Source organism: Macrobrachium rosenbergii, chromosome 11, assembly GCF_040412425.1.
Source record: "Macrobrachium rosenbergii isolate ZJJX-2024 chromosome 11, ASM4041242v1, whole genome shotgun sequence".
In the NCBI taxonomy this organism is placed as follows: domain Eukaryota; kingdom Metazoa; phylum Arthropoda; class Malacostraca; order Decapoda; family Palaemonidae; genus Macrobrachium; species Macrobrachium rosenbergii.
The window spans coordinates 28,689,405-28,703,419 of record NC_089751.1 but is presented as its reverse complement, the minus strand read 5'-3'; the positions used below and the strand labels follow the sequence as shown (position 1 = coordinate 28,703,419).

Below are 14,015 nucleotides of genomic sequence, written 5' to 3'. Positions count from 1 at the left end.
TTCTTCCCACGCGTATTTGAAAGCGTATAAAGCCCACACACGCTGCTGCTGTTGTCTGGAGAAGTACACGCTTGTACAGGTACATCATCAGTTTTTTTTTACTTTCTGCACTGCATTTTCATCAAATCATGGGTCCCAAGACAGCCGTTGCTGACAAGCAGAAGAGAAAGACAGTAAGAACTACAATAGAACTTAAGAAAGAGATTATTGAGAGGTATGAAAGAGGCATTCGTTGGACTGATTTAGCATCGCAGTTTAAGCTACCTAGGTCCATCATAAGCACATTTTTGGAGAACAAAGAGGCTATAATAAGTGCTAGTGTTGCTCATGGGGTTACGAGTTTGACTAAACAGAGGCCTCCCATAATAAATGAAATTGAGAATTATTATTAGTTTGAATAAATGAAAAACAGATTGCTGGGGATAGTGTATCAGAGGCTATGATTTGTGCAAGGGCTAAAAGTTTGCATGCTGACCTTATGAAAAACAGCTGGATCAAGTAGTAGTACCGAGCATGAGCTTATGGCCAGTAGGGGATGGTTCGACAGATTTAAGAAAAGAAGTGGCATCCACAGTGTTGTAAGGCATGGGGAGGCAGGGAGTGCTGATAAGAAGGCTGCAGAAAAATATGTTAAAGAATTTCAACATTTCATGGATGAAAATGGTTATGTGTCGAATCAGATTTTCAACTGCGATGAGACAGGCCTCTTTTGGAAGAAAATGCCAAAGAGGACCTACATTACTAAAGAAGAGAAGAAATTGCCTGGCCATAAACCAATGAAAGATAGGCTAACTTTGTTATTATGTGCAAATGAACACTAGTGGAGATTTGAAAATAAAGCCTCTGTTAGTTTACCAATCGGAAACCCCTAGGGTTTTTAAGTAACATAAGGTACTTTAAGAGCAAGTTAAATGTGATGTGGAAGTCAAATGCTAAAGCTTGGGTAACAAGGCAAATTTTTAGAGAGTGAGTTTCTGAAGTGTGTGCCCCTACTATAAAGAAATACCTTCAGGAAAAAGATTTGCCACTCGAGGCACTCCTCATCATGGATAATGCCCCTGCCCAACCCCCAGACATGGAATATGAGTTGGCAGATGAGTTTAGCTCGCTAAAGGTCAAGTTTTTGCCACCCAAAACTACCTCACTAATCCAGCCCATGGACCAGCAGATCATTGCTAACTTCAAAAAAGCTCTACACAAAGGAGCTTTTCCAAAGGTGTTTTGAAGTTGCCAGTGAAACCAGCCTAACTCTGACCGAATTCTGGAAGGAACATTTCCACATTCTGAGTTGTGTCAGGCTGATAAACAAAGCATGGGCAGATGTTTCTACGAGGACTCTAAGAGCAGCTTGGAGAAACCTTTGGCCTGATGAGTCTCCTCTTAGGGACTTTGAAGGTTTTGATGGCCCTAGTCTGCTTGGAGATGACCCTGAAGCTGAACCCCTTCCTCTGCCTGACCCAGATGTTGAGGAAATTGTTTCTGTGGCCAAGTCCATGGGCTTGGATGTGAGTTTGAGGAGCTGGTGGCAGAGCACAACACTGAGCTAACAACAGAGGAACTCCAGGAACTTCACAAGGAGCAGCAAAAGATTTTGGCTGAGGTGGTGTCTGGAGAGGAGGAGAACAAGAAGGGGTCAACTTCTAAAGAAATAAAGGAGATGCTTCTGCACTGGGAGAAATTCCAAGAGTTCTTTGAGAAGCATCACCATGACAAGGAACTAGTAAACTGAGCTATTGACTATGTTGATAATAATTTAGTCAACGTTTACAGAAAACAGCTGAAGAAACGGCTACAGCAGACAACGCAGTTCAAGTTTTTTTCAAAAGACAGCCAGCCAGCCCGGTCCCAGTGAAAAAAGGCTAAGAAGGGAAAAACTCCTGAAGAGCAGCAACCAGATTTTATGGAAGAGATTCTCCTTCCAACCAATGATGCTCTCTCCATACCTCCTCTCCACATCCATCTCCACAGATCCAGATCCTCATCAATGTCAAGGTCTGGGCCCTGCTGTAGTTGTTAACAACTTTTTTAATGTTTATAAATGACCTAGAGATACAGTGAATAATATATTCATGCAAGTTAAAGCAATGAAAGAGGTTATAGATATTGAGTTATACTAACAGTACATTTCATTTTCTGTTTAATCCACAGGTTACTGTACAGTACCACACTTCATTGAATGAATGTCCCAGAGCCGTTCAGTGCGTGCTATTCATGAGTGTCAAAGTATGGGCCATGTTGTATTGGTTGTTAAAAACTTTTTAATGTGTTTATAAATGACCTAGAGATGCTTGTAAGATTAAGGATTTTGTGTATTATTACAGCTCATAACAGTAAATAATATTTCTACATTTCATTTTGTGTTTAATCCACAGATTACTGTACAGTATACACTTCATTGAATGAAGTTCCTGGAGAAATATAGTGCACACTGTGTGAGGGGCAACTATAATTATTCATCAACGTCAAGGTATGGGTCAAGCTGTACTAGTTGTGAAAGTTTTTAATGTGTTTATAAATGACTTAGAAATGCTTGTAAGGTTAAGGATTTTTGTGTAGATTACAGCTCATAACAGAAGTACAGTAACTAATATTTCTACATTGGATTTTGTTTTTTATTCCACAGATTTACACTTCGTTGAATGAAGGTCCTGGAGAGGAGCAGCTGTGTAACATAAGTACATAGAATGTATATACAGTAAATTCCAATTTAGGTGTAGTAGTAGCAATGTGTACATAGTGTAAATTTCAATTTAGGTGTAGTAGTAGCAACGTGTATGTCTTTATATGTTTGTGCTAGTGCAGGTATTAAGGATTCCTTGTGTACAGTAGACTAGCTTTACTAATATGTTAAGTACATACAGTACAGTAATAAAATGAAAAATGTGTTAATTTCAGGTTTTCTTATTTATCCCTTTAATATTGCATAGTAACGGTTACACAAAGGTGAGAGGCCTCTTAAGATTTTGTGTTGTCTATGTAGGGACTATTCCTCTGTCCCTCAAAACTCCATTTTTTTTACCCTTTTAATACTGTATAGTATCGGGTACACGGAGGTGGTAGGCCTCTTAAGATTCTGTGTTGTCTACGTGGGGACTGCTTCCTCTCTCCCTCAAAATTCCATTTTCTTTACCCCTTTTATATTGCATAGTATCGGGTACCCGGAGGTGGTAGGCCTCTTAAGATTTTGTGTTGTCCATGTAGAGTTACTTTCTCTCTCCCTCAAAACTCCTTTTTTTTTTACCCCTTTAATATTGCACTTAAGGTGGTAGGCCTCTTAAGATTTCGGTTTGAAGGGTGTAGAGTAAAACAAAGAGCATCAGAGGTTGTCCACTACTGCCATGTGTATGATGAAGCAAAACACTGCTGGCTATCTACATTCAGACATTTGGATATTACGTATACAGTAGATGGTAAAAATTTAGTACAGTACATTTAGTACATACGTAACTGTTAATTTGGAAACAAGTGTAATCTCTAAAATACAGTACTGTACATAATATTGTAGATGAGTAAGTGTTTACATGGCAACCAGGGTCTCATGCTACATTTTTTTTAGGACAGAGATGCACATGTGCATTTCTGTAGCGAATGCAATGTTTATGTGTGCTGTTCAGTAGTGAACGCCTTCTTAAGCTTCTCGGTAAAGAAGAGGTTAGCCTGAGGTTAACTAAGAGATGCTACTTAAAAAGGATATTTTATGGAAAGAAATATGTTAGGGTGTCATAACATTTACTGAAAGATGTTTTACAGTGATTTTGTACACTATTCCAGTAGACTCTTTATGAAATTTACCAAAAGTTAATACTGAACTTACACAACGTTTATGTAATTAGTACCGTGATATGCCACCAGGATAGTGCTTTGGTTTTTTACATCAGCTCATGCCACAAGCTGCCTAGTGCCGACATAACTTAGAAATTTTTCTTAAGTTTATGATAACAGACATAATTCGGCTTATTTTTAATATTTTATTAATTTACTGTAATAATCAGGCTTGTTTTTCAATGTTATTATTATTAACAACAGTTTTTGTGTGTACCCGTTACAGTAAATTCTGGTAGTGACTACAGGCTACCTAGCCTAGCCTATGGCGCTCGGTCTACTATCGCTAATACAGCCACATTGGTCGTAGGCCAGATTTTTTTATACAGTATGCATTTAAAAATGAAAAAAAGTGCATCTAATACGGTAAGTTATTTAACTCTGAAAATATTTAATTGTAATTTGTATAATGTTTTGTATAAAAAGGCAAGGTTGGGGTAATGACTGGTGGTCAGGAACAGTTTAATCCATTTTCAGTTATTTCTTATGGGAGAAATTGATTCGGAATTCGACTAAATAGAATCTCAACACTTCTCCTGGAACGGATTAGCGTTCCAGGAGAAGCGTCGAGATTCCAGGATTAGCGTCAAGGACTGGGGCTCTACTGTACCTTCCAGATACGTTAATTACATACCCTACTTAATACATTGTGTGCTCAATAGCCCTTAACAATCCCAACCCCTAATGTGCTAAAAACACAACGCAAACAAGTCATGACAGCTTAAGTAGCAAGTCACAATGCACTGCTGATCAGCCAAAGCTGCTAGTGGCAATCATCATGTTAAAATTAAATTTTTATCAGTAAAAAAGAACTTGGTCATGCATCACTTGACCACAAGAAAGTTCAAGTTGAAAATATTAATTTATGAATTTCACCAAAACACATTAAAAAAAAAAGTTAAGTACACCTAAGTTTAACCAGGCCACTGAGCTGATTAACAGCTCTCCTAGGGCTGGCCCGAAGGATCAGACTTATTTTACGTGGCTAAGAACCAACTGGTTACTTAGCAACGGCACCTACAGCTTACTGTGGAATCCGAACCACATTATACCAAGAAATTGATTTTTATCACCAGAAATAAATTCCTCTAATTCTTCATTGGCCAGCTGGAGACTCGAACGCAGGCCCAGCAGAGTGCTTGCAGAGAACTATACCGACCCGTCCAACAAGGAACTAACACAGTCAAAAGAACAACCCACAGCACTATAAGGCAAACTCCAGTCAACAATCCACAGCACTATACGGCAAATTCCAATCAACAACTCACAGCACTATAAGGCAAATTCCAATCAGAATTGATACTATAAAAACTTTTGAGATGGCAATTATCCCATACAGAGCAGCATAATGAAGATTAAATGACAAATTTTTAAAGTAATTTGTACTTTTCCTAACATACATACCTGAGGTCTTTACATATGGGATTAACTTTCAGCAAGCTGGATATCTAGCCATTAAACTTTTGCAAGGTGGTTATGGTAATAGCTACCAATGATAGGGGCGGAAGTACCACCCACCATGTCAGAGCATATTCAATTCTACGCAGGTAAGAGAATGAGGGGTGGTAAGAGGTGGGCTCTTTATGTACAGACCTCAGGTTTGTATGTTAGGAAAAATGAAGTTTTCATAAAAAAATTAATATTGTAATACTTACCTGAACACCTGAATTAGCCCTGGTCACTGACCAGCCTGAACTATATCCCCATAATTTTTTACCCACAAAATGGGTAATTAACCCTTAGTGGACGGATTGAGCTTCAGTGTGAAGTAAAACAGGTTTGGGGAGGTGGACGGATTGCGCTTCAGTGTGAAGCAGAATTACGCACCACTGTTATGGTAATAACGATTCGAAACAAAGGTACCAATACTTCTATATGCTATAAATTCACTAATGGCAACTTTTATACAGATGTGAGAGTTGGGCCAGTATCAGTAATGCTTATGACTTCAAGGGGAAAGGTACTGCATCTCTCTCTCTTACATGGGTCTTTTTGTAAATTTGCCTGTAAATATACGAAGGGGTTGCTGTTGTTTTTTGTTTTTGTCTTTTATCTTCCTTTTTGTAAACTTACGTCAATATTTTACAACAAATATGCAAAAAATTTGTTACTGCTTTTATTTCTTATCTGTTTTGATATTGTGTAAGCAGTAATAATAATTTTACAAAATCCAAAAAACTTATTAGAAAAAACATATATAAGTTGGTAAAATTTACAATTGTCTTGTAAATGAGACCCCACAAGGGGTTGTAAATAGTCATTTTCAACTTCTCGCAGAAGGTAGGGAAAATTTTTTAGAATTTTTTTATTTGTACAGTGTGAATGTACGTGTCATTCTCTTTCCATCGACGTGATTTTTTTCTATTTTGCTGACCTCAAAGTTTCCCCGGTCTGGGGTGCTGCACATTGATAAATTATGCAGTCCCTTAAGGTTTAACTGTCAGCATTACCAACGCTACAGTGAGGTACCGTTGACAACACTGCTGCAAATACCGACTGACCGAGGCAAGTATGAAAGAAAAATATCCTTCCCTGAAAAGTATACCGTCCTAGACACTGCCCGAATCTCTCCAATTCTTCTTGCTGTAGCCAGAGCAACTGAAAATGACACCTTCTTGGTTAACTGCCTTAATGACAACGACTCTAAGGGTTTGAATGACGCTCAAAAAACTAAAAACAGCTGCTAAATCCCACAAGGGGGCCCGAAGCGGAAAAACTGGATGCTCTATTTTAAAAGATCTTAATAGATTGTGTAAAATTCTGCTGGTCGAAAGCTCAGGTAGATGAAACCGGAACATGCTACTGAGCATCGACCTAAAACCAGCAATTGTAGAATAAGATAGATTCTTTTTCTTTCTCAAAAACAAGAGGAAGTCTGCTACTTTCACCACTGACAGACGTGAAGTACTATGCGCTCTTTTCGGCACCAACTACAGTACATCGCCCACCTGGCCTGGTAAAGTTTCCTAGTCAAACTTCTCAGACAGAAAGATAGTTGGCAAGCCACTGCCTTAGAGAGTCCTGAATGACGGGATGCTCGCTGGACAGTCTCCAAGTAGCTAGCTTCAGCACGCAGAGGTTCCGATGGAAGTAATGGGAATGAGGCTGTCTGAGATCTTTGCTCTCTGGAAGGAATACTGGGACTTCCATCAACATGTCCAGAAGGTCTGGAAACCAAGGTCTTTGGGGCCAGAAGGGGCATATCAAAGTCATCTGCGTGTTGACACTGTTTCTGAGTTTGATCAGAACTTCCTGGATCAACTCGAAAGGAGGGAATGCATACACTTGCATGTTGCTCCAGGAGTGCAGCATTGCATCTGTCCTGCAGGACATGGGGTCCACTACTGGGGAGAAGCAGACTGGAAGATGGAAATTTAACCTGGTGGCGAAAAGATCCACTGTCGCTGGCCATCTCTTCAACAGAAGTTGAACTTCCTCTTGAACTAGAGTCCATTCACCCCCAAGAACTTCCTGCGAATGACTCAAAGCGTATGCCAAGACAATGAGTTTCCCTAAAACGAATTGAGGGATGAGAGAAACTCTGCGGTCCTCGCACCAACGAAAAACTCTTTGTGCTACGTCGTTCAATGCTTGCGATTTTGTTCCGCCCTCTTTCTTGAGATACAACACCGCCGTAACGTTGTCGCAAAACAGCGCTACTATCTTGTTGCTTACTTGCTCTGAGAAGCAACTTACAGCCTCCTCTACTGCTCTCAACTCTGAAATTTATGGACTCCTCTTGATCCAGGTCCCTCCAAAGGCCTCGGGCCTGAGATTTCTCCAGGGTTGCACACCAACCGCAATCTGAGGCATCTGTGTACAGATGATCATCTGGCAGAGGGGAGTCCAATCTTATGCCTATGGTCAGATGATGTTCTTCTGACCACCACCAAAGATCCTTCAGGCAAGAATCGTCCCAGACTATGAACGCATTCTCTTCCTGAAAGTCCCAGCAATTCCTGATACACACCTGCAGAGAGCACATCCAGAAAAAAGACCCTGGAACTAGAAACGTGAGGGAGGACATTTGACCAAGCAAGCTTTTCCACAGGCTCACTGGTTGAGCGCTGTTCGACAGGAATACCTCCAGTTAGCTTAGAATCGCCAGAATCCGCTCTTCTGTCGGGAAAGCATTAGTGAGCTTTTGTCTAAATTGACTTGAATTCCTAAAGTTTGACACAGGTTCAATAAGAAATCCCTTGCCTGCAACACCCCATCCACAGACGAAGCCTGAACCAACCAATCGTCGAAATATCTCCCCATCCGAAAACCCCAACAATGCATTATGTCCGAAATAGGAGACATTTCCCTCGTGAAGACCTGAGGTGCTGCGGTCAGACCGAAGCAGAGAACTTTGAACTGGAATGTTCCAGTTGGACCCGAGAAACGAAGGAACTTCCGAGATTCCTGAAGAATCATAACCTGGAGATACGCGTCCTTGAGGTCCACTGAAATTATCCAATCATCTCTCCGAACTGACCGTAGCACTGACTGCGAAGTTTCCATGTGAAACTTCGTCGAGACTATCAATTGTCTGAGACCCGAGAGATCTATAATAGGTCTCCAAGATCCTCCTGCTTTTGGGGCCACGAAGATCCGGCTGTAAAAACCCAGAGAAGGGGGAGCGGGCTCTAATGCTCCCTTCTCTAAAAGGGCTTGGATCTCTGTCGCCAAAGCTACCCCCTTGATGGAGGATGGGGAATAACTGGGAAGGTAAACCGGGGAGCTGGATAGAGGGATGAGAATGAAAAGGGACTCTGTACCCCTCCCTTAACACCTCCACTACCCAACTCTCTGTGCCCCACTCCTTCCAGATGTTCCAGAAAGGAACAAGGCATTCCTACAAGAGCAAGCAAAGGGAACATCTACTTTCGAAAACCCTTCTTGAACGAAGAAGGCTTCGATACCGAGGCAGAAGCCAAACTCTTGGAGGCAAACTAGACTTTCTTTGGTGATGCTGCTACCCAAATCATAGCCTGTTGTGACTCTACTGCCGATGTCCAAAACACAAAGTTTACCATCAAAGAGACATCCTCCTCCCTAAAAAGACTGTTGCTGAGCGCAAAGGGAGCCCTCAACAGAATCCTCTTGTGAATCTCCGGATAATGAGGAGGCAGATGATCCAAAAAGAAATCCCTCCTCTTCTTTCCAAAGAACGTCGTACAGCCCACAGAAATGTTAGCCTGGTAAGCCAACCCCATTGAAACTGAAGTGATGAGGTTATCAAACAACGCAGAATTGGAGGGAGTATACCCATCCTGTTTAAGGAACCCCATTAACCCGGACAACATCCACACAGAGAGGGACAAGGCCTCCGACTGGCTGCGAAAGGTGTCCTCCAGGATACAAGCCTCCCAAGATGTAGCTGAGACCAGACGATTTGACAAAGGAACCTGAGAGAGAAGAGCCTCAACAGATTCATTGAGAGGAACCCTGACACCTGCAGAAGGGTTACCCGCTACCTTGTAAAACCCCTTCCGAATAGGAAGCAAGGTTGAATCCTGCTTACCCAACCCAATAATCGCAGCTAAATAGAGTCTGCCTCCCTCAACGCCTGCTTGACTCGGCCAAACCAGACCAGATTCTTTGATGTTTGAGATACTACCGGTTTCGTTGCATATGGTGATTCGAACATCGCTTGATTTGGTTATGTAGGCTCCTCAGGAGCCTTGGACTGCGGATAAAGGGAATGAATAAAGTCCACTATCTGCTTATACTCACTCTCATTAGCTGGAGAAAAACTAATATCCAGTACTGGATCCTCTTCTTCAAAGGAACATTCTTTGTCAGACTGGTCCGACTGAACCGGAACAGGAAAAGGGTGCGCAAGACAGACACCTGACATATCTGTCACGAACATACTTGAGCCAACCATAGTCGGTTGCGCAAACCCCGCACCACCCAGCGACGATGACGCAACACCTGGGCAACAAACACCCACCCCTGAGAGCGAAGAGCCCGCAACAGCCGATCCACGCAAATCTGGACGAATCAAACTCGCAAGAGAATGGGAATCCGGAACTAAAGTCACGCTGGTTAAGGAAGAAGGAGGAGAAACTCCTTGATGACCTGGAATCAAACCCGAACCTACATTGAACGCCTTAGATGGAGGAAGAGAAACCTGAAGGAAAGGTTGAGAAAGAAGAAGAAGAAGGAGAGAAGAAGGAAGAAGCCACACTTGGAGTAACCACCAGAGCACCTACCGCCAAAGTTGGACAGGTGGAGAACTTACCAACTGGTCCAGAACTCAAAGGAGTTTCTACAGGCATGCTAAGGGCTACCGAACCCAAGGTGGTAACTGAAGAAGGCAAATTACCAGCTATCCTAGAGAACGGAGAGGCTGAGGAAACTAACGGTACTGACACACCGAAAGCTGTTGCAGGGAAACCACCTACTGCCGTACTATCTGTGAGAATCGCGGTGGATACATAACGGTTAGAACCCCATAAAGGATGAAAATAAGGAGTTGCTGATGCCTCTGCAACCACCTGAGAAGCATCTAGATCGGATGCCTGAGAAACTAGAGGATTTGCAAAAGGTGAAAAAGAAGACAGATCTGCTAAAGGTACACCCTCCCTTAACCCCGAAGAGAGAGAGGGAGCCGTTGAAGCCCTAACATCACAGGGTTGAACCAAAGAAAAATCTTTGCTCTGCTGAGTTAAAGGCAAAGAAACAGGATGAGCAAACAAAGACCCTGAAGAGCCCTCTGAAGAGTGGACCGAAAAAGAAGATTGAGAATGGGCAATGGAAGTAGGCTTAGAAAAAACGGGGAAAAGGAAAATTCCGAAGCCGCCGAAGAGGCCATAGATTTCAAAGAAAGAAAATAGACCAATTCTGTTCCCCCCCTGATAATCTTGATAGACATCATTAGCAAATTCAGGAATTCTTCAAGACATGATCATGAATACTGGAAAAATCAAAATTAAAACATTGCCTAACTAGCAATCAATAACCTTTAGAGAGACCCAACAAATCTGCATTATATTCAGCAACATCGAAAACCTGATCGGCAGAATTACCACCACTGCAAGACGAAAGAAATTTATCCCACGAAGGAAAATGAACCTTTGAAGAAGCAGGAGTATTTTCCAAAATTTCAGAACCAGACAAACCAGAAACCAAATCTGAACAACCCTCCATGGATTTAGAAACCTTCTGTTGCAAAGAGCACAAAGCAGGAAATAAAACCGAAGGTGGATCTAAAGGAGAAGCCGAAACATTAGAAACCCCAACCAAACCTGAACCCGAAGAAAACTGCACCTTCAAATTCTCTTCCTGAATACTTCCTAAAGTACTACTCCTACTCGTCTGTGTCATACCTAATTCTAAATCCACCTTAGAACTTACACTTTGAGAGGGAAGGGGGAAATCTGCTGCCAACACTGCCTGCTCCGCGCCAGTGGGGCCGGCAGATCCTACCTTCAAGGTTTGCGGTTCTCCATGACCCCTGGCACCTGTTAGGGCTGGTTCTGGAACAGGCAGGGGGGCTGAAAAAGAACGATTAAAATCTAGAACACTAGTACTACTATCACTATCTTTAATTTCAGTTAATTTAGTCATAAAGCTAGAAAACAGACTAGACATACTAGCTGATAACTTGTCTTCTAACTTCTTGAATAATTCAGACTCTAACGTTTCCTTACCAAGAGCCTGTACCTCCACAGCTGGTTCTGACCTACACTTATGCTTAGAAGCTAAGGATTTTCTGTGCTTTACATCATCCTTCATCTGATCTACTGACCAAGACCAACACTCATCACATCTTAGACTGACATTACATTGAATCTTTCTACATGATATACAAAGAGAATGAATGTCGTGCTTTAGGGTACTCCGTCCTGCGCTTGCAGGCCATGCATGATCGATGAGCGATAGCATCTCCAGCAGTAGAAAGCTCGGTCGTCAAGGCTGTAGTAAAAGTGGAAACAGCGGCACTAACAGACGGAGGCGTCTTCCTGTCTGATTTATCCATCTCAAAGTCCAAAAACAAAGCCAAAGATCAAACTGGGAGAGAAGGTCCAAAACCAGTCAATAAAGTACAAATCCAGGAGAAAGGGGCGATGAAAACAGTCCAAGTCGTTATCTGATGTCCAGAATATTTATAAGGGGGTCGGGCTAAAGACCAAAGGTTCACCTGATGCAGGATACATCCACACAGCATGGCGAACTGATAACAACTGAGGATGTCGGCCTCGGTCGGCTGGTATTTGCAGCAGTGTTGTCAACAGTACCTTACTTGGAGGAACAAATTTTACAACCAACTTTGCTCTTATTTTCATTACAATTACAACAGGTTGCCAATTTAGTCTGGTGCATATACAATGAGCAATAAGTAGAGTAAAATATGTTTGCTTTTATAGGATATAGCTGTAAGTAAAAAATCTAAGCAACCAAAACTAGAATGACAATATATATTCTTGATATTACAGAAAAGATATACTGTACTGGTATTTCCCTGTATGAAAAGGCTTCAGTGTTCAACACAGACAGCAACAACAAACCAAGTTTACATCCAGTGCCATACCAAAGACACTGTGCCAGACCTTATAAATATATATCAAAACTTACCTTCTCTTGTTCAAGTTCTTCATCTGGTGTATCAGGGAAATCTGAGAAAGTTATTGTTTGCTCATGCTGACCACCACCACCACTTGATTGGGTCCTTGTCTCTCCAAAATCTATAATTCAAAAAAAAAAAAACAAATATACATTACTTTGAGAGCAGCTTTTAAAATCATCACATGTGGGCTGGTACCTTGCAAAACACTACTGTATTACAGTATATCTTATATACATGTAAACTTTCTTTTCAAGTTGAGTGAATTTTGAACAAAATGTATTTTCTTTTGGTTACTTGGCTTTCCATAAACATTTCATAAGCTCCAAGGTTTCTAGTAAGTCATCCCCTAGGAATACAGCAATAATATACGAACAATTTAAAATATTACTCTCAATATCTCATGTATCTTACCTTAAAATGCATCTCATAAACTAATGTGTAATATTCTACTATAATTTTTACTTCTAGCTTACCTTCAGATCCACTTGAAGCCTATGAGAATATTTACCATTAATGCACTGAGAAACAAGCCTTCATGAAATTTAATGACTACTAACAAGATACAACTGGTTGTGGAGAGTGAAAAAGTGATATCCTCAAAAAGGGGGACACTGGCTAATTCACATTAACAGCTACTTTCTCTGTCATCTGAATAAAACAAATCTGTAAGAATTCTTCTGGTAGTTTCCTAGAACCCTGATATCAAAGACTGAAAGTGTAGTGCTGATGGAGGTGACGACAGGAAATTTGAAAACCAGGATTAAACTGTCAAGATCCTGGCTCCCTCAATTGTATCCATTATTGGTAGCTCCTTAGTCTAAGAAGTCACAATATGAAGGCAACTGCTCCCTACTGTAATATCAGACAAGATTTGCTAGTACTTAGTGCACTAGCATAGGTGCAATTTTCTTCAGTATCTGAAACATGGCAAACAATCTTGCTATCAAATACTGTAACCTACACCTTTTCTTGTCAAAATCCACTTAAAAATATAAAGACAATCTGAACAGGCTAGAAACTGAATTTAATACCAAGTGTCCTGGATAAAATTTGCAATACACAGTACCAAAGCATTTCATCTGCTTTCAGATACCATCCCTGGATACCATTTTCAGCCAAAAATTCATAGAAAAGGGGCATGAGTGCTGAGATCACATGTTCTTTCATTCTCAGGTCAAACTTCAATATTGATGGGACACAGATGTACATTTTCATCAAGCTCCTTGGCAAATTTACCCTATGATGCAATTATAAGTACATCAAGACAAACTTCTCCATGATATATGCATCCTCACTATAGGATAAGCAGTTAATGCAAGACTTCTTGAAGAGCAAACTCACATATCACTTTCGTCTAAAGAAATTTTGACCACAGCATACGATTTCTTCACTGAAATTTCATAGGGATTTGTAAGATGCATGCATGAACTACAAGGAAAAGGAATACCTTATGTTGAGGACACTTACCAATCACAGTTCAACATCACCAAGAAAGTTCAAGAAGACAGAAAATATGAAAAAGTGTTGCAAAGTAAATTTTTATGAAGGGGCAAATAAAATAGTTTAAAAATATGTGTCAATTTGTGAAAGAGCCTAAAATAACATGATGGCATTCACATAGAAAAAACAAAAA

General features: G+C 40.9%; 1 protein-coding gene across 4 annotated transcripts in view; it reads right to left on the bottom strand.

Annotated features, from left to right (window-relative positions):
* The window catches only part of LOC136843274 (protein YIPF1-like), a 95,056-nt gene that overhangs the window by 63,511 nt on the left and 17,530 nt on the right, over positions 1-14,015 (bottom strand). For all 4 annotated transcript variants that reach the window (XM_067111450.1, XM_067111447.1, XM_067111448.1 and 1 more), the window contains one exon: positions 12,391-12,500. In XM_067111450.1, coding sequence (XP_066967551.1) covers positions 12,391-12,500 — 110 coding nt within the window. The remainder of the gene's footprint in view (positions 1-12,390; positions 12,501-14,015) is intronic.